A 27,105-nucleotide genomic window follows, 5' to 3' on the forward strand; every position below is an offset into this window, starting at 1 on the left:
AGGCCTATTTCTATTTTGCAGTGTTTGTCAAAAGTGTTGGAAAAGCTTGTCAATAATCAACTGACTGGCTTTCTTGATGTCTATAGTATTCACTCTGGTATGCAATCTGGTTTCCGCTAAATAAAGGTTAAATATTTTTAAAAATATATTTTTTAAAAGTGCAGTAGGTGTCGTATGCTGAGGCAGTGAAGAAAGTAGAGGAGGATGGGTCAAGAGTGAGGGATCCTGAGCGGATCCCTGTGTGTTGTAGAGAGATAGGCCAACGAGTGATCTATGCTTCATTAAGGTTGGTTTCTTAGCATTCATAGCAATGGTTATCAACTGTACCGCAAAAATGGAACGTAAATCCCCCAAAAATATATATTGTGGTGGCAGATGCAGAGACGTATTTGGGTATAGGAGATTTGACTTCAGAAGCGTTACAGGGTGTGTTGAGTGGTTGTGTCCCGTCCTCCCAGGCTATTGTGATGGTGCAGGAGTAGATAGGGTCAAAGTAGGTGAATGGGGTAGTGGGTTTTTAATAGGTGTATGGTTAATATGAAGGGTGTTTTATTTTTGTATTACCAAGAAAGTATGATGGATTCATATTATAGTCCAAATGAGGGCGTTAATGCAACATATTGAACGCCATCCGCAGTTAAACTCCAAAGAAGAAGCAGAAACTTGGAGTCACGCGATATGGTGTGTTGTCCTCCCCACTACGACTCGGTCTTGGCTAGAAGGGATCCAGAATGTGTCAAATTAAAGTCATATTGACGTTTCGTAGCAGGTTAAGATCATTTACGGAACAGGTTAGGATAATTAACGTAGCAGTTTAGGAGAATTCGGTTAAGGTTAGGAAAAGGGTTAGCTAAAATGTAAAAACAAATATTATCCGGTTAATTTAAAAAAAGCGGGATCCCTTCTAGCCATGACCCTACTACTCGAGAAACCATGACGTTTATTTTAAACTATAGATTAAATCGATTATGATGAACTTCACAGGGCGGTGAAAGTGCATTGTGCTCTTCATACTGATTTCCAATAAATATAGAGGGTCTTATTCTGATGACACGATGCTCGACTGCCGTTTGACAAAGAAAAATATTATCGCTCTTATGACAATACCCGCACTGTATCTGCGATCTTTGGCTATAGCGCACGCGCCAAGGTAGGCAGCTTTGCTATTTAATGCAACAGTTTTTGTGGCAAAACTATCGGTAGAGTTGAAAATGTGATGGAAACATATTGAAATTCATATTTTTATTCGGTACCTGAAAACGTAAGTGAAAAAATAAATGTTGTGTGCACTAAATACGTCATCACGCACTGATTTTTATCCGCAAAAAGTCAATTTGTTGGAAACACTTCACTGGTGGGAAAATGTGCATATTTTCTTTTTGCGGGTTCGAGAATTCCGTGTTCAAAATAACTGGGAACTCGGAAATCTCCGCCTTCCGACTTTAGTGTGTTCAAAACAATGGTTTACTCGAGAAAAAAAAACGAAGTCTGACTGGGAAAAATCGATTTGAACGTTCATCCAACCCGGGCCTCTTTCTAGAGCTCCAACTTTCCGACCTGAAGATCACTGATGACATGATTTGACCCCGTATTTTTCCTTGTTGCCAGTTGTTTTGAACGCAGCACTAGCTATTCAAAACAACTGTGTCGGTCAATTTGGTGAATGTCTTCATGTAATTTTTATTGATACAGAATCTTCTTACTTATCAACCACCAACATAACTGCAACTTCAGCAGAAAGTGGGTATTGAATGTACGTGATTTCATTAAATTAGCGGGGGGGTTTTCTACCAAAAAATGGTATCTTCTCACCTGTAGTTGTATGACACCCTGAAATCCCTGACTGCAAAACTGTAAACAATATTTTTTCGAGATAGCCAAGAGCTAGATCACGATAAGATGATCTATAGATCTATGAATGTGTGCAGGCACGCGCAACTAAGAGGTTCTCGAGAGTTCAATCGATTTGAAGGGTCCAAAATGGCGATGGATGGTATGACCACATCTCCATCAGGACTATCGTATCACAATGTTGGGGACTTTTACCCCAGAAAATTCGGTTCCAAGCCGGACGTGGTGCCGTCCGGGGTGACCGAGAGGAAAGTTGGTCCCCTGGATAAACCTGACATGGTGGCGGTGGATGTTATCAACGATTCAGGTAGTTAGCTAACGTTGCCGGTAACTATGTTATGCTAGCTAGCCAGCGCAACGTTATTGGTAGCTAGCGTAACGGCAAACTGGCTAGCCACCGTTAGAAACCATAATCAGCTATGAAGCATCTTTCCACAGCTGTGTGTAGCTAGCTAGCTAGGTAAATCTTCACTGTAGCTAATGCATTGGCACTGCCATGTTATGATTGTCAAGACGAGAACTTGTCAGCTAACATGCTTTGCTAGAGTGAACTTAACTGAATTCCGGGGTAAAGTTAACTAACGTTGACGAAGTTTAATCTGCTAGTTAGCTATTTAACGTTAGGCCAGCTAGCTAGGCCAGAAAATCAAAGCAGAGCTAGCTATGTGGCTGACTGGCTATCTGCAGATTTCTTAAACGTTTGCCACCTGCATCTTCTTTGCACAACCAGACCTAGCCATAACATTACGACTAAAATGAGAGATGGCTAAGACAGACCACCCAGATTGGAGTTTCCATCTGAGATTTACCACGGTGTTTTACCCAAAAGGCTCCAACTTTTCTGTTTCCATCTACGCGGGGCGGCACCCGTGTGTCACTGCCCATGGCTCCAGCAGAACTGCTCTGTCATGGGGCCAAGGCCTGGCCACTGGTACTTCTCAGATTGCATTTACTTAACAATGGCTAACTGTGAACATTTAACACCTTATCACAAAACAACTGTCTTGATGGTGCAGATGTTGATTCTGCTTGCTCCAAGTCTTTAATGTCACACTCCTGATGGAGACACAATTGCACCAAGAGTTTACATTAACATGAAACACTGGGGACACACTGGCCTGGGGGTAAGTCTTAGGTGGAAATGCATTTTGAAAACCATGCATAATTTAGGCTCCAGAGTGGCGCAGCGTTCTAAGGCACTGCATCTCAGTGCTAGAGGCATCACTACATACCCTGGTTCAATTCCAGGCTGTATCACAACCGGCCGTGATTGGGAGTCCCGTAGGGTGGCACACAATTGGCACAGCGTCGTTAGGGTTTGGCCGGGGTAGGCCGTCATTGTAAATACAATTTTTTTTTCTTAACTGACTTGCCTAGTTAAATAAAATTAAAAAATATATATAATAATCAAACATGCATCATTCTGGTATCTTGAAAATAACGTTAGATGAATACTTTACTTTATATCAGTACTTTGTATCAGTGTTTTTCATAACCACATACTTTCTCTTCCTCTGCAGATATCCCATTGCATAGAAAAAAGCATGAAACTGACATGTTTGTGCTGGTAAGTTTTCCTTTTTTAAGACAAGTTGGGAGGGTCTAAAGTAAAACATTTTTTATATTTATTTATTTATTTAATTAATTAATTACTGGCAGCCTACTGTATCTGAAGAAGGATAAACACTACATTGTGAAGCCACTAGATGGTAGTATTATGTAAGACTTATAGCTTGTCTCCCCCTACTTCGCTGCAAGCTTTACAGGTTTCATCCTTCTCTCTCACATCCTTTCACGTGACTGTGTGTTTGTGTGGTACCCACAGGGTACTATACACCCATTCCGGAAGACGCACAGGTCCTTCTTTGGGAAACTCTCTCAAGAATTCCGCTTGGTGACTTCAGACAGACAGGTAAGTTAGCAGAAGGGGTGTATGCATTCGTGTGTATTGCCTAATACACCTTGCTCTTTGCACACTCTGAAAGAAAGAAATACAATATGTTTTATTCCTCTAACGACCTCTACAAGCCAGAATGTTCAATAAAATTATATTTCAACTTACTCTACTGGTTGTCTGGGTGGTTGTTCCTTATGTCTTGCAAAATAAAATAAAAAAATACCCACAGGAAAGTATTATAAACCCTAGTTTTTAGAACGTCGGTCTATATTTTCAATCTCCTGATGCAGTCGCACGTGATGCACACTATGTAAACAATAGCGTCAGTAGATTGAAACTACAAAGCGGAAATACAAGCTGACAGAACCATATACACACCAGTGTTCTGAAAAGTCAAGTTAATAACACTTTCCTGTGGATATTTTGTCTCAAATTTCCAGAACAACAAAATCAGGGGACAACAGGTAGAGTAAGTTAAAATGAAGTTGACTCAACATTTTAAATTTATATATTAGATAAAAGTGGAAGCTTCCACACTCAGACTCGTAGAGGCTAGCATGTACATTAATATGCCTCAGGGACAAACTCTCCCGCAATGCTCTTTGTTTGGGAATTCCTCAATCCCCCTTCCCAGATGACCCTGACTTTATTATTGCACTATTCTGGTAAGCTGTTTAGACATCTCATCTCATAGGCAAGCGCCCAAACACCTCATGATAATCTTTCACTCTATGGACTTCTCCATCACAGTGGGAATTGACAGGTCTTGCCAACCCAACTTGGCAAATAGAGTTTTCAGTAATCTGGTTGATAATGGACTTGTCCAGGAAGGCTCAGAGACTTGATGGAATTGTAGAACACGTGGGGTGGCGTGCAGAGTGTAATCTACTTTTTGGCCTACACCAAGGTCCTACTTTTACAAACAAAACCAGGAGTGGATTACAGTGCACAGTTTACAGAGCAAACAAAGTCCAAGGCTAAACATTGATTGAATGTGAAAATGCCGCTCCCCTCATGGTATCACATCAAATTTGGGGATGCTCAGCCCATGTTGTGCCCTCCTGTGCAGTAGGTGCAAAGTATATGTTGTCTTCAAGCCCATTAGAAATCGATGGCAAGACAGTGTTGATTTGTGAAACGCACAGCCTCAGGTAGCTCAGTAATAGCCCTTTGCACTAGCCCAACTAAAGTTAGTGACTGTTTTTAGCTCCATTAACTAGACCAATTTGCGAATCTGCAACCTTTTGTAGGGGAGAGTGGGGTAAGTAGTTTATCATTTTTTTTTTCATATTCAGCATCACTCAGTCGAGAAATATTATTCATTCTAACAAAGAAATCTACATATTTCAGGGTGTTGTTTATACCTGGAAATAATCAGAATTCATGTAACCGTTACAGTTTTGAGAACATATCTTGTCCAAAAAAACTGGTCTCTTAGCACAACTTACCCCGGGTATAGGGTAAGTTAAGCCGCCTACACATTTTTGTACTGTATGACATATTACCGGTTATTTTTTTAAAACCATGTCTATCTTTATTTCCCAAACACAATTCAATCACAATAGCATTTTGGTCTTTTAATTATTTTAAGCATCTTTTAACACGGGCAATGCTGCAATATGTAACTTTTTGGGTGACCTGACCAAATTCACAAAGAAATGTGTGTTATAGATCTGTCATTCTCATTGAAAGCAAGTCTAAGAAGCGGTAGATCTGTTCTATGCTTCTTGTTCTTAAGTTAAGTTTTAGCGTCTTTAACATTTGGTTTTGTACACCAACTGAAAATACAATATTTTGGGTTATGGAAAGATATTTCACAGCGGTTTAGATGGTAAAATGATTCTCTTCACTATATTTTCTTGTTTAATCACATAAATTGAAATTAGGCAAACTATTAGAATTTTAGCAACCAGGAAATGGCGGCGCGATTTCTGTATAGTGCATCTTTTTAAAGCGATACGTTGGGATTTTGGAAAGGAGGCCCTTTATCTACTTCCCCAGAGTCAGATAAACTAGTGGATACCATTTTTATGTATGACGGTATAAGTAGTTTTGTGAGCCAATGCTAACTAGTGTTGGCGTGATGACTGGAAGTCTATGGGTAACACAAGTTGGCATTGGCTTGTGAAACTACCTGTAATTTCCTTCATACTGAACACAGACATTAAAATGGTATCCACAAGTTCATCTGACTCTCGGGAAGTAGGTAAAGGGCCTCATTGCCAAAACCCCCAAATATCCCTTTAACACCTAACAAACGCTAGTTTAAAAAAAAACACTTAACATGGGCCTGTTACCTCATATCCCAGCGATAATCCTTTCCATTACGCCTGGGACGAAAACACTTCAATTTGCTCAACTTGCTATTGGGTCAACTTACCCCAAGACAAACATTTAGACAATATTAGCCCACACAGCTACAAGGATGCACTTTCATGCTACACAAATACAGTTGAAGTCAGAAGTTTACACACACTTAGGTTGGAGTCATTAAAACTCGTTTTTCAATCACTCCACAAATTTCTTGTTAACAAATTATAGTTTTGGCAAGTCAGTTAGGACGTCTACTTTGTGCATGACAAGTCATTTTTCCGACAATTGTTTACAGGCAGATTATTTCACTTATAATTCATTGGATCACATTTCCAGTGGGTCAGAAGTTTACATACACTAAGTTGACTGTGCCTTTAAACAGCTTGGAAAATTCCCTGAAATTTTGTCTTGGCTTTAGAAGCTTCTGATAGGCTAATTGACATAATTTGAGTCAATTGGAGGTGTACCTGTGGATGTATTTCAAGGCCTACCTTCAAGCTCAGTGCGTCTTTGCTAGACATCATGGGAAAATCTAAAGAAATCAGCCAAGACCTCAGAAAATAAATTGTAGACCTCCACAAGTCTGGTTAATCCTTGGGAGCAATTTCCAAATGCCTGAAGGTGCCACATTCATCTGTACATACAATAGTACACAAGTATAAATACCATGGGACCACACAGCCGTCATACCGTTCAGGAAGGAGTCTCCTAGAGATAAACGTACTTTGGTGCGAAAAGTGCAACTCAATCCCAGAACAACGGCAAAGGACCTTGTGAAGATGCTGGAGGAAACAGGTACAAAAGTATCTATATCCACAGTAAAACGAGTCCTGTATCGACATAACCTGAAAGGCCGCTCAGCAAGGAAGAAGCCACTGCTCCAAAACCACCATTAAAAAAAAAAAAAAAAAAAAAAAACTGAATACAGTTTGCAACTGCACATGGGGACAAAGATCATACTTTTTGGATAAATGACCTCTGGTCTGATGAAACAAAAATAGAACTGTTTGGCCATAATTACCATTGTTTTGTTTGGAGGAAAAAGGGGGAGGCTTGCAAGCCGAAGAACACCATCCCAACCATGAAGCACGGGGATGGCAGCATCATGTTGTGGGGGTGCTTTGCTGCAGGAGGGACTGGTGCACTTTACAAATAGATGGCATCATGAAGGAGGAAAATTATGTGGATATATTGAAGTAACATCTCAAGACATCAGTCAGGAAGTTAAAGCTTGGTCACAAATGGGTCTTCCAAATGGACAATGACCCCAAGCATACTTCCAAAGTTGTGGCAAAATGGCTTAAGGACAACAAAGTCAAGGTATTGCAGTGGCCATCACAAAGCCCTGACCTCAGTCCTATAGAAAATTTGTGGGCAGAACTGAAAAAGCGTGTGTGAGCAAGGAGGCATACAAACCTGATTCAGTTACACCACCTCTGTCAGGAGGAATGGGCCAGAATTCACCCAACTTGTTGTGGGAAGCTTGTGGAAGGCTAATTGACCCAAGTTAAACAATTTAAAGGCAATGCTACCAAATACTAATTGAGTGTATGTAAACTTCTGCCCGCTGGGAATGTGATGAAAGATATAAAAGCTGAAATAAATCATTCTCTCTACTATTATTCTGACATTTCACATTCTTAAAATAAAGTGGGGATCCTAACTGACCTAAGACAGGGAATTTTTATTAGGATTAAATGTGAGGAATTGTGAAAAACTGAGTTTAAATGTATTTGGCTAAGGTGTATGTAAACTTCTGACTTCAACTGTAAAACTACCGTTCAAAAGTTTGGGGTCACTTAGAAATGTCCTTGCTTTGGAAAGAAAGCACTTTTTTTGTCCATTAAAATAACATCAAATTGATCAGGAATACAGTGTAGACATTGTTATTATTGTAAATGAGTATTGTAGCTGGAAATGCAAGATTTTTATGAAATGTCTACGTAGGCGTACAGAGGCCCATTATCAGCAACCATCACTCCTGTGTTCCAATGGCACATTGTGTTAGCTAATCCAAGTTGATCATTTTACAAGGCTAATTGATCATTAGAAAACCCTTTTGCAATTATGTTAGCACAGCTGAAAACTATTCTGATTTAAAGAAGCAATAAAGCTGGCCTTTAGACGAGTTGAGTATCTGGAGCATCAGCATTTGTGAGTTCGATTACAGGCTCAAAATGGCTAGAAACAGAACTTTCTTCTGAAACTCGTCAGTCTATTTTTGTTCTGAGAAATGAAGACTATTCCATGTGAGAAATTTCCAAGGAACTGAAGATCTCGTATAGCGCTGTGAACTACTCCCAGAACAGCGCAAAACATCAGTCTCAACGTCAACAGTGAAGAGGTGACTCTGGGATGCTGGCCTTCTAGGAAGAGATGCAAAAAAGCCACCTCTGACTGGCCAATAAAAATAAAAGAGTAAGATGGGCAAAAGAACACACACTGGACAGAGGAACTCTGCCTCAAAGGTCGCCTCTTCACTGTTGACGTTGAGACTGGTGTTTTGCAGGTACTATTTAATGAAGCTGCCAGTTGAGGACATGTGAGGCGTCTGTTTCTCAAACTAGACACTCTAATGTACTTGTCCTTTTGCTCAGTTGTGCACCGGGGCCTCCCACTCCTGTTTCTATTCTGGTTAGAGCCAGTTTGTGCTGTTCTGTGAAGGGAGTAGTACACAGCACTGTACGAGAGCTTCAGTTTCTTGGCAATTTCTCACATGGAATAGCCTTAATTTCTATGTAGATGTAGATATTCCATTAAAAAAATCTGCTGTTTCCAGCTACAATACTCATTTAGAACATTAACAATTGTCTACATTATATTTCTGATCAATTTGATGTTATATTAACAGGCAAAAAAAATTTGCTTTTCTTTCAAAAACAAGGACATTTCTAAGTGACCCCAAACTTTTTGAACGTGTGTGTGTATGTATGTGGGCACCCCTTCAAATTAGTGGACTCGGCTATTTTAGCCACACCCATTGCTGACCGGTATATAAAATCAACCACACCGCCATGCAATCTCCATAGACAAACATTGCCAATTGAATGGCCTTACTGAAGAGCTCAGTGACTTTCAACGTGGCAACATCATAGTATGCCACATTTCCAACAAGTCAGTTCATTACATTTCTGCCCTGCTAGAGCTGCCCCGGTCAACAGCAAGTGCTGTTATTGTGAAGCTGAACGTCTAGGAGCAACAACGGCTCAGCCGCGAGGTGGGAGGCCACACAAGCTCTCAGAACGGGACTGCTGAGTGCTGTAGTGGGTAAAAATTGTCTGTCCTCGATTGCAACACTCACTACTGAATTCAAAACTGCCTCTGGAAGCAACGTCAGCACAAGAACTGTTCGGCGGGAGCTTCATGAAGCGGGTTTCCGTGGTCGAGCAAATGGGTTTCCATGGTCGAGTAGCCGCACACAAGCCTAAGATCACCATGTGCAAGCCAAGCGTCTGCTGGAGTGGTGTAAAGCTCGTTGCCATTGGACTCTGGGGCAGTGGAAACATGTTCTCTGAAGTGATGAATCACGCTTCACCATATCACACTCTGACAGACAAATCTGGGTTTGGCGGATGCCAGGAGAAAGATGCCTGCTGCCGGAATGCATAATGCCGACTGTATAGTTTGGTGGAGGAGGAGTAATGGTCTGGGACTGTTTTTCATGGTTTAGGCTCCTTAGTTCCAGTGAAGGGATATCTTAACGCTACAGCATACAATGACATTGTAGATGATTCTGTGCTTCCAACTTTGTGGCAAAAGTTTGGGGATAGCCCTTTCCTGTTTCAGCATGACAATGTCCCCGTGCACAAAGCGAGGTCCATACAGAAATGGTTTGTTGAGATCGTTGTGGAAGAACTTGACTGGCCTGCACAGAATCCTGACCTCAACCCTATCGAACACTTTTGGGAAACATTGGAACGCCGACTGCGAGCCTAATTGCCCCACGTCAGTGCCGACCTCACTAATGCTCTTGTGGCTAAATGGAAGCAAGTCCCCCGCAGCAATGTTCCAACATCTAGTGGAAAGCCTTCCCAGAAGAGTGGAGGCTTTTAGAGCAGCAAAGGGGGGACCAACTCCATATTAATGCCCATGATTTTTGAATGAGATGTTCGACGAGCAGGTCTACACATACTTTTGGTCATGTAGTGTACGTTTAAGACCTCATATTGAAGCTTATAGCGAGCCCAACTGATGTATTGAATAATCTACTTTGATGTAGATACACGCATCATGAAACCTCAATGCAATAAATTAATTTGACTTGGTGAAAATGCGTTTTTTGGACTTAAGTTCTGTACCACTTTTTCCATGTGGTTTCTTCGTTTAGACTCCATGAAATTACCTCTTCCCAAATATTTGGTCAAATGATTAATTTTGTATATAGTTTCCTAGAAACAAGGGTGGCTCATCATCCCCCTTTGGCTCAACATACCCCTTTTGGCTCAACATACCACTCTCTCCCCTACAGGTCAACTTTGGTTTGCCCCTGTTTTGTCAAGCCTTTGAAGCATCATCTATCACGTGCACAAAGACAAAAGTGGCTATGTGCAACGTCTTTGACACGTTTTGCCACGTAAACATGTTGTATCCAAAATATGCCTGGTATATTTTCCTGGAAGGCTTTTGATTCGCTTTAGGGTATCTGGCAGAGAAAAAGGCAAAAGGCTCTGCAAAGTGCAATGCTGTTATACAAGCCACGCTGTAAGAGTATACGTGACCTTGACAGTGAAGTCATGTGAGGGCATGTTATGCCTTAAAACACTTAGGACTTTAAAATAAGGTCTTTATGGAGGATGGATATGGAAATATTCTTTATGGAGGAATGGTTTAAGATGTGTTCTCCAATCTCATAAAACATTTTAGATAAAGGCTGTGTCGTTATCATCGCAAGGGGAGGGTGATAGACTGGAGTGTTAAACTGGATCGAATAATTTCTTTACAAAATTATTACTTGTTAAACATTTATCTCTTTCTCTGAGCAATTGTTTTAGTATAAAATAATAAAAACAAAATGTTTCTATGAGTCAGGAAGACTCTGACTAGATATTGTAGCATACAATATAGCTCAGTATTTATTTTATAGTCTTTTTTTGCTCATCTTTATCAAGGGATCCAATAATTCTGGACCCCACTATAGGCTAGTAACAAAGGATCAGGGCTGTATGTGAAACCGACATCACTGCTAGCTTAGTAGTATTAGCTTCCTCCCTGAGTACAACTTGGCGTAAACTGTCCGTACCAAGGCTCGAACCCGGGTTCCTCTGCCGCGCTAACACGTACATGACTGACATCCTTGACAACGTACGAACCTGTTGAGCTATAGAAAAAGATCCCATTTAGATAGCACCATTGGCAACATTTTAAGCTGTGCAGTGAGCTTACGGCATGTTCTTATCTCCATTACACATGGGATATTGGACGGTATAAAGACCGGACTGTAAGGCTTCTGTCCACAGGAACACATTAAGGCTCTTGACTGATACCCTGCTCTCCACTGACTGTGCACTGTGTACAGCGAGGGTACATGGGGGTTCAATCCCCTCTTTAGGAATTATCTGTATGTGTTCCATCTGCCTGTGTACTAGCTAGCTCTGCTAGTGTAGCTCGGCATGCCTCTACCGAAGGACCAATGGGATGGCGAGCCTCAGGGCTGCACTGTCTGGGATAAGCTGCTTTTGGCTCCAAGCGGCCCATCTGCCAGAGGTAAAGGCCCTCATCTACAAGAGTAGGGACAAGGGAGAGAGTGCTGTGGTGTGACTTCTGACTACTCTCCCTAAAAGCTGTATGGAAGAGACTGGCACTGGGTTTGGTTTTATAGGAACAGAGACTGATCGAGGTAGAGTCATCTTAGTTCACATGCATAGAGAGGAGACTTAAGTTTTCTGAAATGAGAGTTCTAGACTTGATACTTTGGTGGAGAAAGTGGGGAGTGTTGTCTTTCTTGATAAGGGTGTGATACTTGAGGCTAGGCTCACTGTGGCTGAACACTGCTCTGTCCATGCACCTACTAGCAGGAGTCTTCTAGAATGATTCTGTTGACCTGGCAGTAAAATACAGTGGGTCCTCTCCCCCTGTGCTGTGGAGGTGGCCTATACTCTGCTGGATTAAAGGCATAACAGTGAAAAAATGAGTCACACAGAGAAGATGCAGTCAGTCTAACTTCCTCACTACGGAGCTTAGCAGTCACTTGGCATGTGTCCTGTATAATACACTGCTCAAAAAAATAAAGGGAACACTTAAACAACACAATGTAACTCCAAGTCAATCACACTTCTGTGAAATCAAACTGTCCACTTAGGAAGCAACACTGATTGACAATAAATTGCACATGCTGTTGTGCAAATGGAATAGACAACAGGTGGAAATTATAGGCAATTAGCAAGACACCCCCAATAAAGGAGTGGTTCTGCAGGTGGTGACCACAGACCACTTCTCAGTCCCTATGCTTCCTGGCTGAAGTTTTGGTCACTTTTGAATGCTGGCGGTGCTTTCACTCTAGTGGTAGCATGAGACGGAGTCTACAACCCACACAAGTGGCTCAGGTAGTGCAGCTCATCCAGGATGGCACATCAATGCAAGCTGTGGCAAGAAGGTTTGCTGTGTCTGTCAGCGTAGTGTCGAGAGCATGGAGGCGCTACCAGGAGACAGGCCAGTACATCAGGAGATGTGGAGGAGGCCGTAGGAGGGCAACAACCCAGCAGCAGGACCGCTCACTCCGCCTTTTTGCAAGGAGGAGCAGAAGGAGCACTGCCAGAGCCCTGCAAAATGACCTTCAGCAGGCCACAAATGTGCATGTGTCTGCTCAAACGGTCAGAAACAGACTCCATGAGGGTGGTATGAGGGCCCGACGTCCACAGGTGGGGGTTGTGCTTACAGCCCAACACCGTGCAGGACGTTTGGCATTTGCCAGAGAACACCAAGATTGGCAAATTCGCCACTGGCGCCCTGTGCTCTTCACAGATGAAAGCAGGTTCACACTGAGCATGTGACAGACGTTACAGAGTCTGGAGACGCAGTGGAGAACGTTCTGCTGCCTGCAACATCCTCCAGCATGACCGGTTTGGCGGTGGGTCAGTCATGGTGTGGGGTGGCATTTCTTTGGGGGGCCGCACAGCCCTCCATGTGCTCGCCAGAGGTAGCCTGACTGCCATTAGGTACCGAGATGAGATCCTCAGACCCCTTGTGAGACCATATGCTGGTGCGGTTGGCCCTGGGTTCCTCCTAATGCAAGACAATGCTAGACCTCATGTGGCTGGAGTGTGTCAGCAGTTCCTGCAAGAGGAAGGCATTGATGCTATGGACTGGCCCGCCCGTTCCCCAGACCTGAATCCAATTGAGCACATCTGGGACATCATGTCTCGCTCCATCCACCAACGCCACGTTGCACCACAGACTGTCCAGGAGTTGTAGGGAGGTCATACAGGCACATGGAGGCCACACACACTACTGAGCCTCATTTTGACTTGTTTTAAGGACATTACATCAAAGTTGGATCAGCCTGTAGTGTGGTTTTCCACTTTAATTTTGAGTGTGACTCCAAATCCAGACCTCCACGGGTTGATAAATTAGATTTCCGTTGATTATTTTTGTGTGATTTTGTTGTCAGCACATTCAACTATGTAAAGGAAAAAAAGTATTTAATAAGATTATTTCATTCATTCAGATCTAGGATGTGTTATTTTAGTGTTCCCTTTATTTTTTTGAGCAGTATATAAAAGTAAGCCATTTAGCAGACTTTTATCCAAAGGGACTTAGTCATGGCGTGCATACATTTTACGCATGGGTGGCCCCAGGAATTGAAACCACAATCCCGGCGTTGCAAGCGCCATGCTCAACCAACTGAGCCACACAGCAGCCATGGATAACTCAGGCTTATAATGCATGCACGTTGCGTGGCGCATGCTCGGGCTGATGATGCAGTATAGTGTTTGTCGCAAGCTGATGATGCAGTACTTTAGGTCGACACGTTATTTATAGATGATATATCAGCAACTGTAGTCTGTGACTCAGGGAGGCTGAATTTCCTAAGGGTGTTTGCGAGTGTCACTCCAATGTAAAATTTAACTTAGATATGTGATGTCTTCAGTACAACCCTCAGGAAAAAGATGTGCTGACATGTTTACCTGCAATACCGCCGTCACCCAGAGGGTGTCAGTGTGTCATCTCGTGTGTTTTTCGTGTGTGTCTGTTAGTGTGTGGTTGGGATGTGTTGTGCAGCATACTGTCGCTCTGTTTGCACACACACACGGTCACAGCGTTCTGTAGGGCCCTGACGCCACAACAGCCCCACACACACACTTCAGCTCCTATCTCTGTCCCTGGCTCTGGCTGTCACAAGACGCCCTAGCCCTGTCATAACACTGCGCACCGCAGTAATTGTAGATTTCACAGCACTCCAAGGACAGCCTCTGACTCCAACACAAAGTGACAGGCCAAGCAGCGGTGGATGGCCTCGAGTTTGTACCGTCCTCCACATTTTTTCTTTCCATTTTTTACATGGTTTGTCTGATACAAAGTATTCACTGAATTACGGAACAGATAAAAAATATATATATATTTTTTTTAACAGACAGATAGGTTGTTATGCCAGTGCCTAACCTATCGTCCACTTTCATTACCTGTTAATATCCCACTCCCATCAATCCTATAGATCTAAAGGAATGAATTTGGTTTGGAAAGCTCTATTTAATGTTATGCTCTGTGTGTTTCAGTCATGGAGAATCCTGGTGTTCAGCATGCTGAATGTCCTCTGTACTGGTTGCCTGCTGATGTGGTGCAGCTCCACCAACAGTATGGGTGAGTAGTCCTCGTCACGTGACATTGTTCCACACAGCCAGCCAGGCGTAGTAGAGGACGTCAGTGAGAACACTCTGTACTGACATTGTTCTGATATTGTGCTCTGACGTAATTCTGTTCTCCCTAAAGTTGTTCACCTAGGGCCATGGCAGTTCACACCATTATAGTGATTATTCTCCAACTACTTAGATCTACTCATGATGTCCAGAGAGAGAGATCCCATATTATAGATCTAGTCACAGTCCTCTTGAACGAGGGAAATAGTAATTCATCTACTATGATCCGACCTCCCCACCCCCACATTGCAGATTAGATCTTTGCTGGTGTCGCAGTCTTGTTGTGATGATGATCATGGTGAAATCAGTGTGAAATCCTTTTATGATTAATCCCTCTGAAAATTTGTGCAATGAAAAACATGGCAACACAAGCAGCCTCCACCAGTGTTGTGTGTCAGAGACACAGGAAATGGAGGACGTTCAGATATTGAGCGGCCCGAGGAATGCGACACAGACGTCAATAGCAAGCACAAATAAACCACAGCACCAGGCAGTTAGACCCTTCTGCTCAGAGACAGAGGAGAATGGATCCACAGGACAGGAAACTGTTGGTAAACTTCCTATATGGTGTTTATCCACACCGAAATCAAGCTGTGCTAATATTGAAGCCATTGAGGGCGAGAGATAGTCTTTCCTCTGTGCTGTAATGTCATTTTCCAGCCTATATCTGCACAGATCAGCCTTGTGTTTAGGGAGATGGTAATGTGATTACCATCTGTTTATGGAGATGGTAATGTGTAGATCTCATAAGCTGCCCCCAATCTTACATGTCAACATCAATATGATATTATTACTAATTCAAGTAAAGGGATTTAAAAAATTGTTATGCAATCATAAAAGTCCCGCTGCAAATAGTATGTGTTAAGCGTAAATCGAAGTCCACAGACGCGATAGTCTGGCGTCCCATTGTGACTTACTGTAGCTATGCGGCTCTGAGACCACCATCCGCGGGGGACGCACAGCCCGAACGTGCACCTCCCCACAATTCCCAACCAACGCGGCTCCGGTACGTGTCCTATTCATTTGAATGTGTTGACAGTTGGAGAAATTGCTTGAGCTGCGCTGAGAATTCGAGAAGTATGATAGCCAACGGTCCAATATTCTAGAACACTGCTGTGCATGCATGTTTGGAAATCATGTATTGTACTTATTAGAACACATTAATTTGCCCAAGTTTACCATAAGACATGAACAGACTGCATCAGTGATTTGTATTCCCTGGAATCTTCTGAAGAGGCAATGGCACGGGCATGTCCCTGTGTGTGGGGTGCTTGTATGTCTACCACTTTGTGTAGCTGTTTTTGGCTTTCCCAAAAACCTTTTCAATTTAAAGTGAACTACAAAGTAGCCTATGCCTACCTGGCAGAATTATGATTATTTGCTTCAATCCAGTGGGCGTTTGTTTAGCAAACTCACATGTGCGCTACAGAAACACTGCTAACCAAACAGTGCTTGGTGCATTGTATAGAGATTGCAACGTTGTATCTGTGCCATTATGGCCTTGGTGACAGGCTCAATGGCGCTGCCCATGCTATCTCCATTTTAAAGCAGTACATTTTCTTGTTATGTTAGGAAAAAAAAGTGTAAAGCTAATATTGGTGACTTGCCGCCGCCACCTGCCTTGCTGGGTCTTGAACCAAATCTTGTCTTTAAGTTATGGCCACTAGATGGCAGTCATATTGCTTAAAAGCCATTTACAAACTAGGCAAACCAATTGAAGACACAAATGCTCTGATAATTGGCTGCTCGCTCCCAACCAATAGGAATCCCAACCCAATTGACTGCCATTGAAGGCTTCTGCCATTTGAAAGTCATCTCCATGCAAAACAGGTTATTTCCATGTAATGATCTCTATACATCTTTACAGTGCATGCACACTTAAATTAAAGGGCAACTATCAAAATATCTTTGATTTTTCACAGACCTCAAAAGTGGTCTCCTGTGTGGTAAAATTAGGGCTGGCATAATTACTGTGTAACTGACGGTTATGGATGAAGACCGTCATGAAAATAAAATAATAGTCATGACCGTAAAACAAATGTATATATGTTTTGGTCGAACAAATCGCTGACTGAGTGACCACAATGCAGCAGCACACATAGAAATAGAATGAATAGAACAGGTTCACAATCTCTTACCCTGGCAATTTGACTGAACTCATGGGTACACTCGCAATGGCTGCCAGTATTGAGATGCAATAATTTCAATGGTAATGTAGAATGTCAACGTAGGCTAATTTTGCTGGGGGGCAATGAGGAGATTCTGAATCTTTCTCCCACAGCCCTTTTCCCCACGCGTTTCCATGGCAATTCCATTTTGTGTTGGAGTTCGATTGACCTCTTTACCGCATCCATGGCCGCTAGTCCACCCATTATGTCATCATTGACTTGAATGAGTTCATTGTTGTGAACTTAGAACATCCAGTTTAGTTGTTTTTCTATTAAGTGTGGTTTTGAAAAGCAAAAACCTGGAAAGATGATTGGAACATTTGTCCTTCTCCCAACTTTATTTGTTTGCTGTGTTATTGTTTTGGTATCGAGTATTGTGATACTAATCCTACTATCAAACTCAAAATTATGATATTGTGACAGCACTAGAGTATGTTGTTTGTGTGGTGTCAGGACAACACTAGTTTGTGTGGTGTCAGGACAACACTAGTATGTGTTTGTATACTGTATGTGATAGGTGGTGTACAAGCTTGTGGATGTTGTTTTAGCTGTGTGTTATGAGTTTGGTTCTCAGACCGAGAGGAGCGGTAGTGTAGTGGTCTGAGGATTTTATTATAGTGTGTCTGTGTGGCAAATTATATCTCTTCCACATCTCTGAAGGTTTTCCAGTCATTGCATATTTACCCTAATGTGGTGGGCTGAGCATTTGGCTTCCGGTTCATTAGACTCCCCTCCTGTCCTCCTCTCTCCCTCTCTCCCTCCCCCTTCATAGTAAACAATGCCAGTGTTACAACAAAGTGAAGCTACACTGCTGTTGCGTAGATGTATGCTTTTCATACATGCTCCGAACTGCCTACGGTGGACTAGTCATTCCAGTAGAGCATCATCAACTGAGTGGTATTGTGAAAACAAAAGAAAATCTCGAATTGAATTTGATACGATAATGTCCCAAAGGCATGCAGGACGGAACTATAGAACGTGGGGTTTGCATAATCGGGCCGAAATTTGCCATGTCAGCGGCCATATAGTCACACAGGAGGAGGAAGAAAGAGGAAGGGCTGTGAGCCTGGTCTAAGAACAGTCTGAAGTCCCCATCAGCAGCACCAAGCCTCATCCCTGTGACTGGTCCTAGCTGTGAATGTAGCTGCTCATTTGTGAGAAAGTGGCTTCCTGAAGAGATCTCCCGTTCCAAACTTGAGCAGGAGATGTTTTTCCATTACAAACCTCCTAAAGTGGAGGGTGACTACTCCTAATCCTTCCTTGCAGATTGGATAGAATCAATGTTAGCTTCAGAGTTTGACGCAAACCTGCGGGTAATCCTTCACTGACCCGTAAATTCAAGTGCAGCATTCGTGGTTGAGCGAGATAATGATTAACTAAGAGAAAATGTGACTACACTTAAATCTCATTGTCTATTTATGGGGGTTTCCAATTCAGTGACACTGAACAAAAAACACAAGGACTACATGCTGCATTTCTCTCTGACAGGTCTATTTATAGTGCATTTTCATAAAGCGGTTGTTAAACAAGCATGCATAACGTTACTTGGAAGAGAACATGTAATTAACAGTGGCATTGCAGGCTATTACTGGGCTTAGCATGTGAATACATTGAGGCCTAGTGATAGACTAGCACCCTCTCCAGCTGCCTCAGACTACAACAACAGGAGATGGGCCTATGGGCCATTCTGGCTTGGGCAAGGCTACTTACTTATTTAGGCCTAATTTTGAGTATAAAGGCAGCATAAATCCAAAATAAATCCCTTTTAATAATTTGGTGGGTGCTTATATTTGTCCTACTTCACACATGTACCAGTGTGTATTATACTCATGTGTGAATTGGAAATGTGTGTTTTGTATATCCCAACTCTCCCCTGAGACACCCTCGGAGAGTGGGGTTACGGCCAGGGTCAGCCATTATCAACAGCAATTAGGATTAAGTGCCTTGCTCAAGGGCCCACGGCAGATTTTTCACCTTGTCAGCTTGGCGATTCGAACGAGTAACCTTTTCAGTTTACTGGCCCAACGCTCTACCCGCTCGGCTACCTGCCGCCCTAAGATGTCATTAGCATGAAGCCTTTCAAATTCAAAAGGAAGACATTGCAGTGCAACTCATTTTCTGTTCCAGTTTCTTATAAAAATACTAAAAAGAGAAATGGATCTCTTAGGAGTCTACTTCCGCTGATATATAGGTACATTATCCTGTCTGTAGCTAGTAGCTATGAACAATGGTGGAAAGATAATAGCTTGTAATTTACAGATTTGTTGCTAATTTCAGGAAGAAGAGCAATATGTACTTTTTAAGGAATAGCAACCAGAAATGTATTTATATAGCTAGCAGATATTTTGGACCTGATGAAGATCCTCTGGATCAAAACATCATTAAAGGTGGTAATTATTTGGGAGCAAACAGTGTACAGGCCTTTATGTTCTTTTCATGTATGTACCATTAGCCAAGCACCCAAGTTTTTTGATGGATTTGCATGTGACCACAGCCATTTCTTCAACTGAAAATGTTCTGATTTGATAACAATCGATTTCCTTTCATTACTTATCTACAAAGTATCTGATAATGGTGCCTTCAGGGGTGGTGTTGGGACGTTTCCAGGGATGATTTCCTTGATTCCTCGCATCCTCTCTCCTCACCCCCTTCTCAAAGCACATTTTGTGTGTGTGTGTGCATAACTGATCCTAAAGTGGTGCGCTGTTCCGTAGGCTGTCGGAATAAAACAGATGAGTCTACAAGAATGTTTGGTGTTGTCAGCTGGTCCAGATCAAATTTTGCACCGGAAGACTAGATAAAGTTTCAAGCTGTTGAAAAATGTCCATGCCTTAATTTGATATGCGTATCCCTCTTTTGTCAACACTTCTTTTAGCTGGATCAATAGTTGCCTGGGAATGTTGGTTGTGTAGGTCATTACAGACAAATACAAACTGACTGCAGTGTGCACTGGGTTATTGTTTTCAAGGCCCATGATCCTCTAGGTTTATTCCCTTCTTATACTGTGTTTGTTTACTATGGCAATTATTCTGCTGAATTGATACGCGGGATTGTACTGGATGATTTGAAAGGGTTACTTTTAAGCGTGTTTAATGCTCCGTTGTGATTCCTGGAAATTCAGGACATTTTATTTTCTGTCTTGATGGTGTTATGGAGCGTAGTGACTGGCCTTGGTTCAGAGTCTTGTTTTTATTTGTTTAATTCACAGTTTAGTGTGCAGTGTGTTTAGTTTCTGGAGAGAAGCGCACACACACATCAACTAATCTTTGTGTTTGTTCTATGTGTGTGTTAGTGCATCTGATGTCTGTCTGCTCTGCTTCTTCATAGCAGACAGCCTCCTCTCAGAAGCACTATACTCTGGGACTGTGTGTTCCCACCGTATTTCTACAGCTGGGGGAAGCCAAGCGAAAGGAGGTCAAGTGCCTGTTCTGCAGGCTTATAAACACCCCCCCTCCTCCTCCTTTATCCCTCTCTCATCCTTCCTCCTGCCCAGGGAGAGAGAGAGAGAGGTCTGAATGAAAGGGTTTACCCTGTCCTGATAACCCCCCCAGTCTGCGCGGCTCGCTCAGTGTGGCTCTCTGGAGATTGGCATGGTGGCAAACTCTATGCAGATGCCTCCCCCCAAAAAGTCTGTCTGTGGATAAAAGAGTGTGACTGTCAGAGATGGAAAGAGATTGTGTGTGGCACTTGAGGTTATCCTGTCTAGGCCCTTGCAGCATGTGTGTCCATGTGTTTGTTTGTTTATCTTTGTTTGTTTGTGTCTGTGTGTGCACGTGTGTGTCTGCGCTCCAGTGTGTCTGTATTTGGTAAAGGGAGAGTTAGTTAGTCCCCAGGCCCCTCCTGTTCTTCCTCGTTAGAGCACAGCTGGTGAGTCCCACAGGGCTGTGAGTAAAGGGAACAGTCCTACATTCAGATTCACTTTCTGTTCCAAACAGTTCTCAGCTTTGCCAATAATAAAACTCAGTTAATTTATTCCACATACAACCACATAAAAAAAACTAAAATATTAGGTGGGTGCTTATATTTGTCCTATTTCACACATGTACAAGTGTGTATTATACGCATAAGTGAATTGAAAATGTGTTTTTGCATATCCCAACTCCCCCTGAGACACCCTCGGAGAGTAGGTGACATCTGCTCATATCTGCTTTACTTAGAATCTGGCCCTGGACACTGATCTATAGCCATATAATAGGTCCACGAGGTTTGCTTTTTTTCCATAGACATGTAGTTTATAGGCTAGAACTAGGTAATGTGGCTCGTGGACAGTATGTTCAGTACAGCTAATGTCCTCATCAGCCTCATTACCTTATGTAATCTTTATCGAGCTACCTAATATGAGCTAATCTAATAGCAGCATCTGGTTTTGATGCTGTTAAATTAAGACACTTTGGTACACCTGAGACATTCCACAGACTGAGATCTACCCTGATGACAGGAGCCCGTCCAAGCCAAGTCTGGTCAGAGACCGTTTATTCAGCTCAGGGTTGGAGCAGGGGAAGATATCACTACAAGCTGGTGTGGAGCTCCTCAGAGGCCTGTCCTTGTACCCCTATTAATTTCTGACAGCCTACTTAAAGTGTGGAGTTCCAGCCTCTTTCTGCAGCCTCACGTTACACAAGCCTATTAATTATTGGACAAAACCAATGTGCTGCTCACCCGTGTCTTCCTATTCAGAGGGCTAAGCTATATCCTACTTGCCTCATCCATCAGGATTCAGTGTAGTCTGTCGCTCTGACAACAGTAGGGCCACCTTGTACAAAAGCCATGGGTTGGTTCAGTAACACCACACTTTGAATAGGTGAGAATTGTTATCTTATATTGTTGATTACAACTAGAGATTTTCATCATTGTGTTTTCTGAAGGCTTTGTGGCTGTTTATACACCAACTGTCAAGAGTAAACAAGTGAGAAACCTTTTCATAGAACCTGAAAGCAACTTCAAAGGTGTGGTTACATGCATAGAAATACAATCTCATTCTATACCTTGACCATTATCAGAACACTATCTTACTAAATGAGTGGTGTACCATCTTCACATTGTTTCCACTGAATGGTGAATTGAAATGTTGATCTCTGAGGTCAGGTTTTCTTTCAAACAATTCTCCAATGTTTTTTTGTGGTCAGCCAAAAGTTTCTTAGTGAGTGCTGGTAGTCGGAGCTAGTTCAGGTTGTGGTTACTGACAGGTCAGGTTTGATGGGTCAACTATCTCCTCAACAATTGTGTGCTTATGTCAGGGTGCTGAACTATATGCAGTTTGTTGTGACTCACTTCTCCCTCCCTGGGCCACTAAGGTGGTGTGTGTGTGTGTGTGTGTGTGTGTGTGCTCCCAGCCCTTTGTAGCAGCCATCCCTGAATGTGTGTTTCCCTGGTCTCACTTTCACCCCCTGTGGTTGTCAGCACGGGCCCAAGGCCCAGACCAGCCGCCGCTTCCTTTGCACGGCTCCCATTTCCCCTGCCAGGTGTTTCTGTGTAGTCAGTCAATAAAGCTTTTAGTTTACATATGGAGCGATCTATTGTTTTAATGTGCCGCGTTGACAGACACCCGAGATGCCCTGGTCGATGCATGTTTCTCTGCGCAATGACAGCCCACTGCTGCAGTTTGCAAATCTCTCCTATCTGAGATACCGTGTGTGTAACCTGTGTCTATGCGCCAATGCGGTTAGGACCCAGCAGAGCCTGGCCCAGGGAAAGGTGATACACACCCGTGGCCCAAAGGCCCGTCAACTTTTGCTTATCCTCCGATAACCAGGCAGCACTTGATGCCGTTAATGGGCTTTGTTCCCTGGGGTGGAACTGGGGCCGGGAGGTGAGGCTGGGGCTAGGGGCTGAGGTTGGGGGGGGGGAGGCTGAGGCTGGGGCTAGGATGGCAGCAAGGCACAGGGACCAGTCAGCCGATCAGACTGTTTTGAGCTTCTGCTCTGCAGACATTAAATATGCAGCTCCTGAGTCATATTCCTCCACTGCGCTCCTTCCCTTTATAATCTCCCATTGATCAGGTCTGAAATCATACTCCAGTGACCTTAATCTGCACACATTATGCTCCACGTATTGGGTTCACCTCTGGAGCCTCCTCTGGGTTATGACTACTTTTGCTGCTCCATGCCAGACAGCTGCTCCATGCCAGACAGCAGACCAAACAAGTTCCGCGCACCAGAGGCAAAATACCAAAACTAACTAAACCAACTACATTCATTTGGGGATAGGTCGAAACGCATAAAAACATTCCTGGACAGTTAGCCAACTTATTGTTGCTAGCTAATTTGTATTGGGAGAAAAACATTGGGTTATTATTATCTGAAATGCATAATGTCATTTAAAAAAAAAATGCTGAATCTTTGTAGAATATTTACCCTTTTTAAAAAATATATATATATTCTTTTATTTTATTTTTATGTCACACAAAATTGTGAATGATGTCAGACCAAAGGGAGGGTGGTGCCGCTTCTCCTCCATATGCTGTTAATTTATCTAAAACATCAGCTGTATGCCGATGGTTATTGCCACGATTGTCAGTCATGTAGCTGCTGTACTGATAATCTCACTGCGTCCTTGCTGGGATGACACAATCCGTCTACTGTCAGGGAATGCCAACACCCCAGACAAACACATTGGTTCATCGTTCCACGGGAACGGACAGTTCATGTTCTAAATAATGGCCAAATCTACTTTGCTCCCTATTCGACTGAATCGCTTAGGAGTAACAAACACAAGTCTAACATCTATCGGAAACTGCTAAACTAGCTGTTCACTACCCTCCTGCTCTCCAGGGATGTGCAACTCAACCCTGGGCCTAACATCACCGAGCCATCGATACTCACCGGAGTGGAGAGCAGTAGATGGCCGCGGAGGTGGGTGATTGCTATGCTCCCATGGTTTCTCTCGAGTCACCCAGCTCGAAGATGAAATGTAACTCTCCAAACATATCCAAGTCGCTATATGTGATCCTTGACTCTGCTCTCGGCACGCAAGCTGTTTTAATTAGATCCCTGCATCCAGTGCAAGCGGAAGGGATAGTTAATTGCACTACCCCAAAATGGCCTAAACCCAGCTTCCACAAAACAGCGACGATTGTACTATTTTCAATGTGTCATTCACTCTCGAGTCATCTGGGACCCACGAGCTAAGCCCAAGGGACTACTAGGGGGGCATTTGAACATTCGTGGTGTCATTCCAGGATGTGATCAAATTCAACATATTCTCAGACTCCAACCTTGACTGCCTTTCAGAGACATGGCTCCATAAAAACTCTCCATCAGCTGCTTTGATTGTGCCTGGCTACAATGTTTTCAAGAGAAACAGGATTGAAGGAAGATGAGGGGGTCTGATGATTTACATTAAGGAACATATCCGATGTAAACAAATTGAGTGGTCATGTGATAATAAACTAGAATGTATTGGCCTAAATGCTACTGTGTCCCCAAATGTCTTTTACCCTTATTGGAATGTATAGACCACCTTCCACCAAACGTGTGTTCTTTGATCAATTTAATAACAATCTTAAGGAATGTGATTTTGGGAAAGAGGTCATCTTAATGGGAGATTTTAACATTCATTATCAAGACCAGATTTGTAGCAAAACCCTCAAACGGATCATGAATACCTTTGATCTTACACAGCTAGTGTAAGGTCAAAGGTTGATCTGGTGTTCAGTAATAAACCAGAGAGAGTGACTAAATCATTCAATATGGTTACTGGCCTGTCTGATCATAATCTGACACCTTATAGCCATAAAGCTTTCCAAGAACTGGTTTAACCTCTACTGTTAGGTGTTCTGAGCTGATCAGGCTTTCTAAGAGTGAATTCCATTATTTTGAAAATGCAATTAAGGGAATTACCTGGAATGACCTCTTGTCCTTTACAGATGTGGAAGCTGATAGTCAGGTTTTTCTATCCACAATCAGGACTACAATAAATGGCTTCCTAAAGAGAATCATCTAAACCTGGCCAAAAGACTACTCTTCCTTGACTAAATGGAGAAATAATGGAGACGGATGAAAGAACGAGATCATGCTCTAAAGCCCTAAAGTCCAAATTAGAGTATGACAGACGTAGATTTACCGTGATGAAAGAAATCAGACAGGCCAAGGCAAACGTTTTTTTATCAACATGATTGGTGAAGCAAAGGGAAATTCTAAATTGATCTGGGAGAAGATAAAATTAACAGGGAAAGACCATAGTAACACTGCAAAAAGGCTAGAAATCAATGTGAATGACGGTCTAACACAGGATGCAGTCAAAATAGCAACAGCCTTCAATTCCTGCTTTGTTGACTGTCAAAGTACTGACACAGAACCCCTCCACTGGTTTCTTGGGCTCAGTGCTAGTGAATGAAAAAAAAAATGTATGAATTGAAATGTATGCATTCACTAGTGTAAGTCGCTCTGGATAAGAGCGTCTGCTAAATGACTAAAATGTAAATGTAATGACACTCACCCAGTCTTCATCATAAGGGAGGTTTCTGAGTCAGAGGTGAACAAGGTGATTATCTCACTAAAGAACTCTAAAGCCAAAGATGTGTTTGGGCTGGACTCTACCTTTCTTAATAACTACAAAGAGTCACTCATTGGCCCCATTACTAAGGTCACCAACAGATCTATTGGTCAGGGGGTATTTCCAAGGGTCCTGAAGTTGACCATAACGGCCATCTTTAAATCAGGTGACCCTGCTGACGTGAGTAACTACAGGCCCATTAGTATACTACCAGTGGTGTTGAAGGTTGCTGAAAAGTGTGTAGCAGAGCAACTGACTGCCACCTCAACAACAGGCCCTTAACATTACACTCCATGTAGTTTGTATGCTTCAGAGCAAACCCCACCACAGAAACGGCCAACTGCTTTCTTCTAGAAAATGTGTCCAAGATGGACAAAGGAGGCATTGTTGGGGCTGTATTTCTAGACTTAGGGAAAGCTTTTGATACTGTTAACCATGAGGTTCTCATCACAAAACTGTCCTAGTTCAACTTTTCCCCTGATGCCATGATGGATGAAATCATACCTTGAAGGCAGAACCCAGTGAGTAATGAGCTATCGTCCACTCTAAGCTATGATGTGGATGTGCCCCAAGGGTCAATACTGGGGCCCCTCCTGTTCAGCTTGTACATTAATGATCTGCCTTCTGTCTGTACTGGGTCTGAAGTTCAAATGTATGCAAATGATACAGTCATACCTACTCATTCCAGGGTGTTTCTTTATTTTTCTATTTTCTACATTGTAGAAAAATAGTGATGACATCAACACTATGAAATAACACATGGAATCATGTATTAACCAAAAAAGTGTTAAACAAATCAAAATATATTTGAGATTCTTCAAAGTAGCCACCCTTTGCCTTGATGACAGCTTTGCACACTCTTGGCATTCTCTCAACCAGCTTCATGAGGTACTCATCAGGAATGCATTTCAATTAACAGGTGTACCTTGTCCAAAGTTTATTTGTGGAATTTCTTTCCTTAATGCGTTTGAGCCAATCAGTTGTGTTGTGACAAGGTAGGGTTGGTATACAGAAGATAGCCCTATTTGGTAAAAGACCAAGTCCATATTGTGGCAAGAACAGCTCAAATAAGCAAAGAGAAACAATAGTCCATCATTACTTTAAGACATGAAGGTCAGTCAATCTGGAAAATTTCAAGAACTTTGAAAGTTTCTTCAAGTGTAGTCGCAAAAACCATCAAGCGCTATGAAGAAACTGGCTCTCGTAAGGACCGCGACAGGAAAGGAAGACCCAGATTTACCTCTGCTGCAGAGAATAAGTTCATTGGAGTTACCAGCCTCAGAAATTGCAGCCCAAATAAATGCTTCACAGAGTTCAAGTAACAGACACATCCCATCAACTGTTCAGAGGAGACTGCGTGAATCAGGACTTCATGGTCAGATTTCTGCAAAGAAACCAGTACTAAAGGACACCAATAAGAAGAAGAGACTTGCTTGGGCCAAGAAACATGAGCAATGGACATTAGACCAGTGGAAATCTGTCCTTTGGTCTGAGTCCAAATTTCAGATTTTTGGTTCCTACCGCCGTGTTT

General features: G+C 42.6%; 1 protein-coding gene across 1 annotated transcript in view; it reads left to right on the forward strand.

The window, feature by feature from the left end:
- Positions 1–1,938: 1,938 nt before the first annotated feature.
- LOC115193638 (zinc transporter 6) overlaps positions 1,939–27,105 on the forward strand; it is a 77,605-nt gene continuing 52,438 nt past the window's right edge. The window contains exons 1-4 of the mRNA XM_029752477.1: positions 1,939–2,158; positions 3,372–3,418; positions 3,677–3,763; positions 14,773–14,857. Of these exons, the coding sequence (XP_029608337.1) occupies positions 1,981–2,158; positions 3,372–3,418; positions 3,677–3,763; positions 14,773–14,857 (397 nt within the window). The 5' untranslated portion in view covers positions 1,939–1,980. The remainder of the gene's footprint in view (positions 2,159–3,371; positions 3,419–3,676; positions 3,764–14,772; positions 14,858–27,105) is intronic.

This window comes from Salmo trutta, chromosome 5, assembly GCF_901001165.1.
Source record: "Salmo trutta chromosome 5, fSalTru1.1, whole genome shotgun sequence".
NCBI classification, from domain to species: Eukaryota; Metazoa; Chordata; class Actinopteri; order Salmoniformes; family Salmonidae; genus Salmo; species Salmo trutta.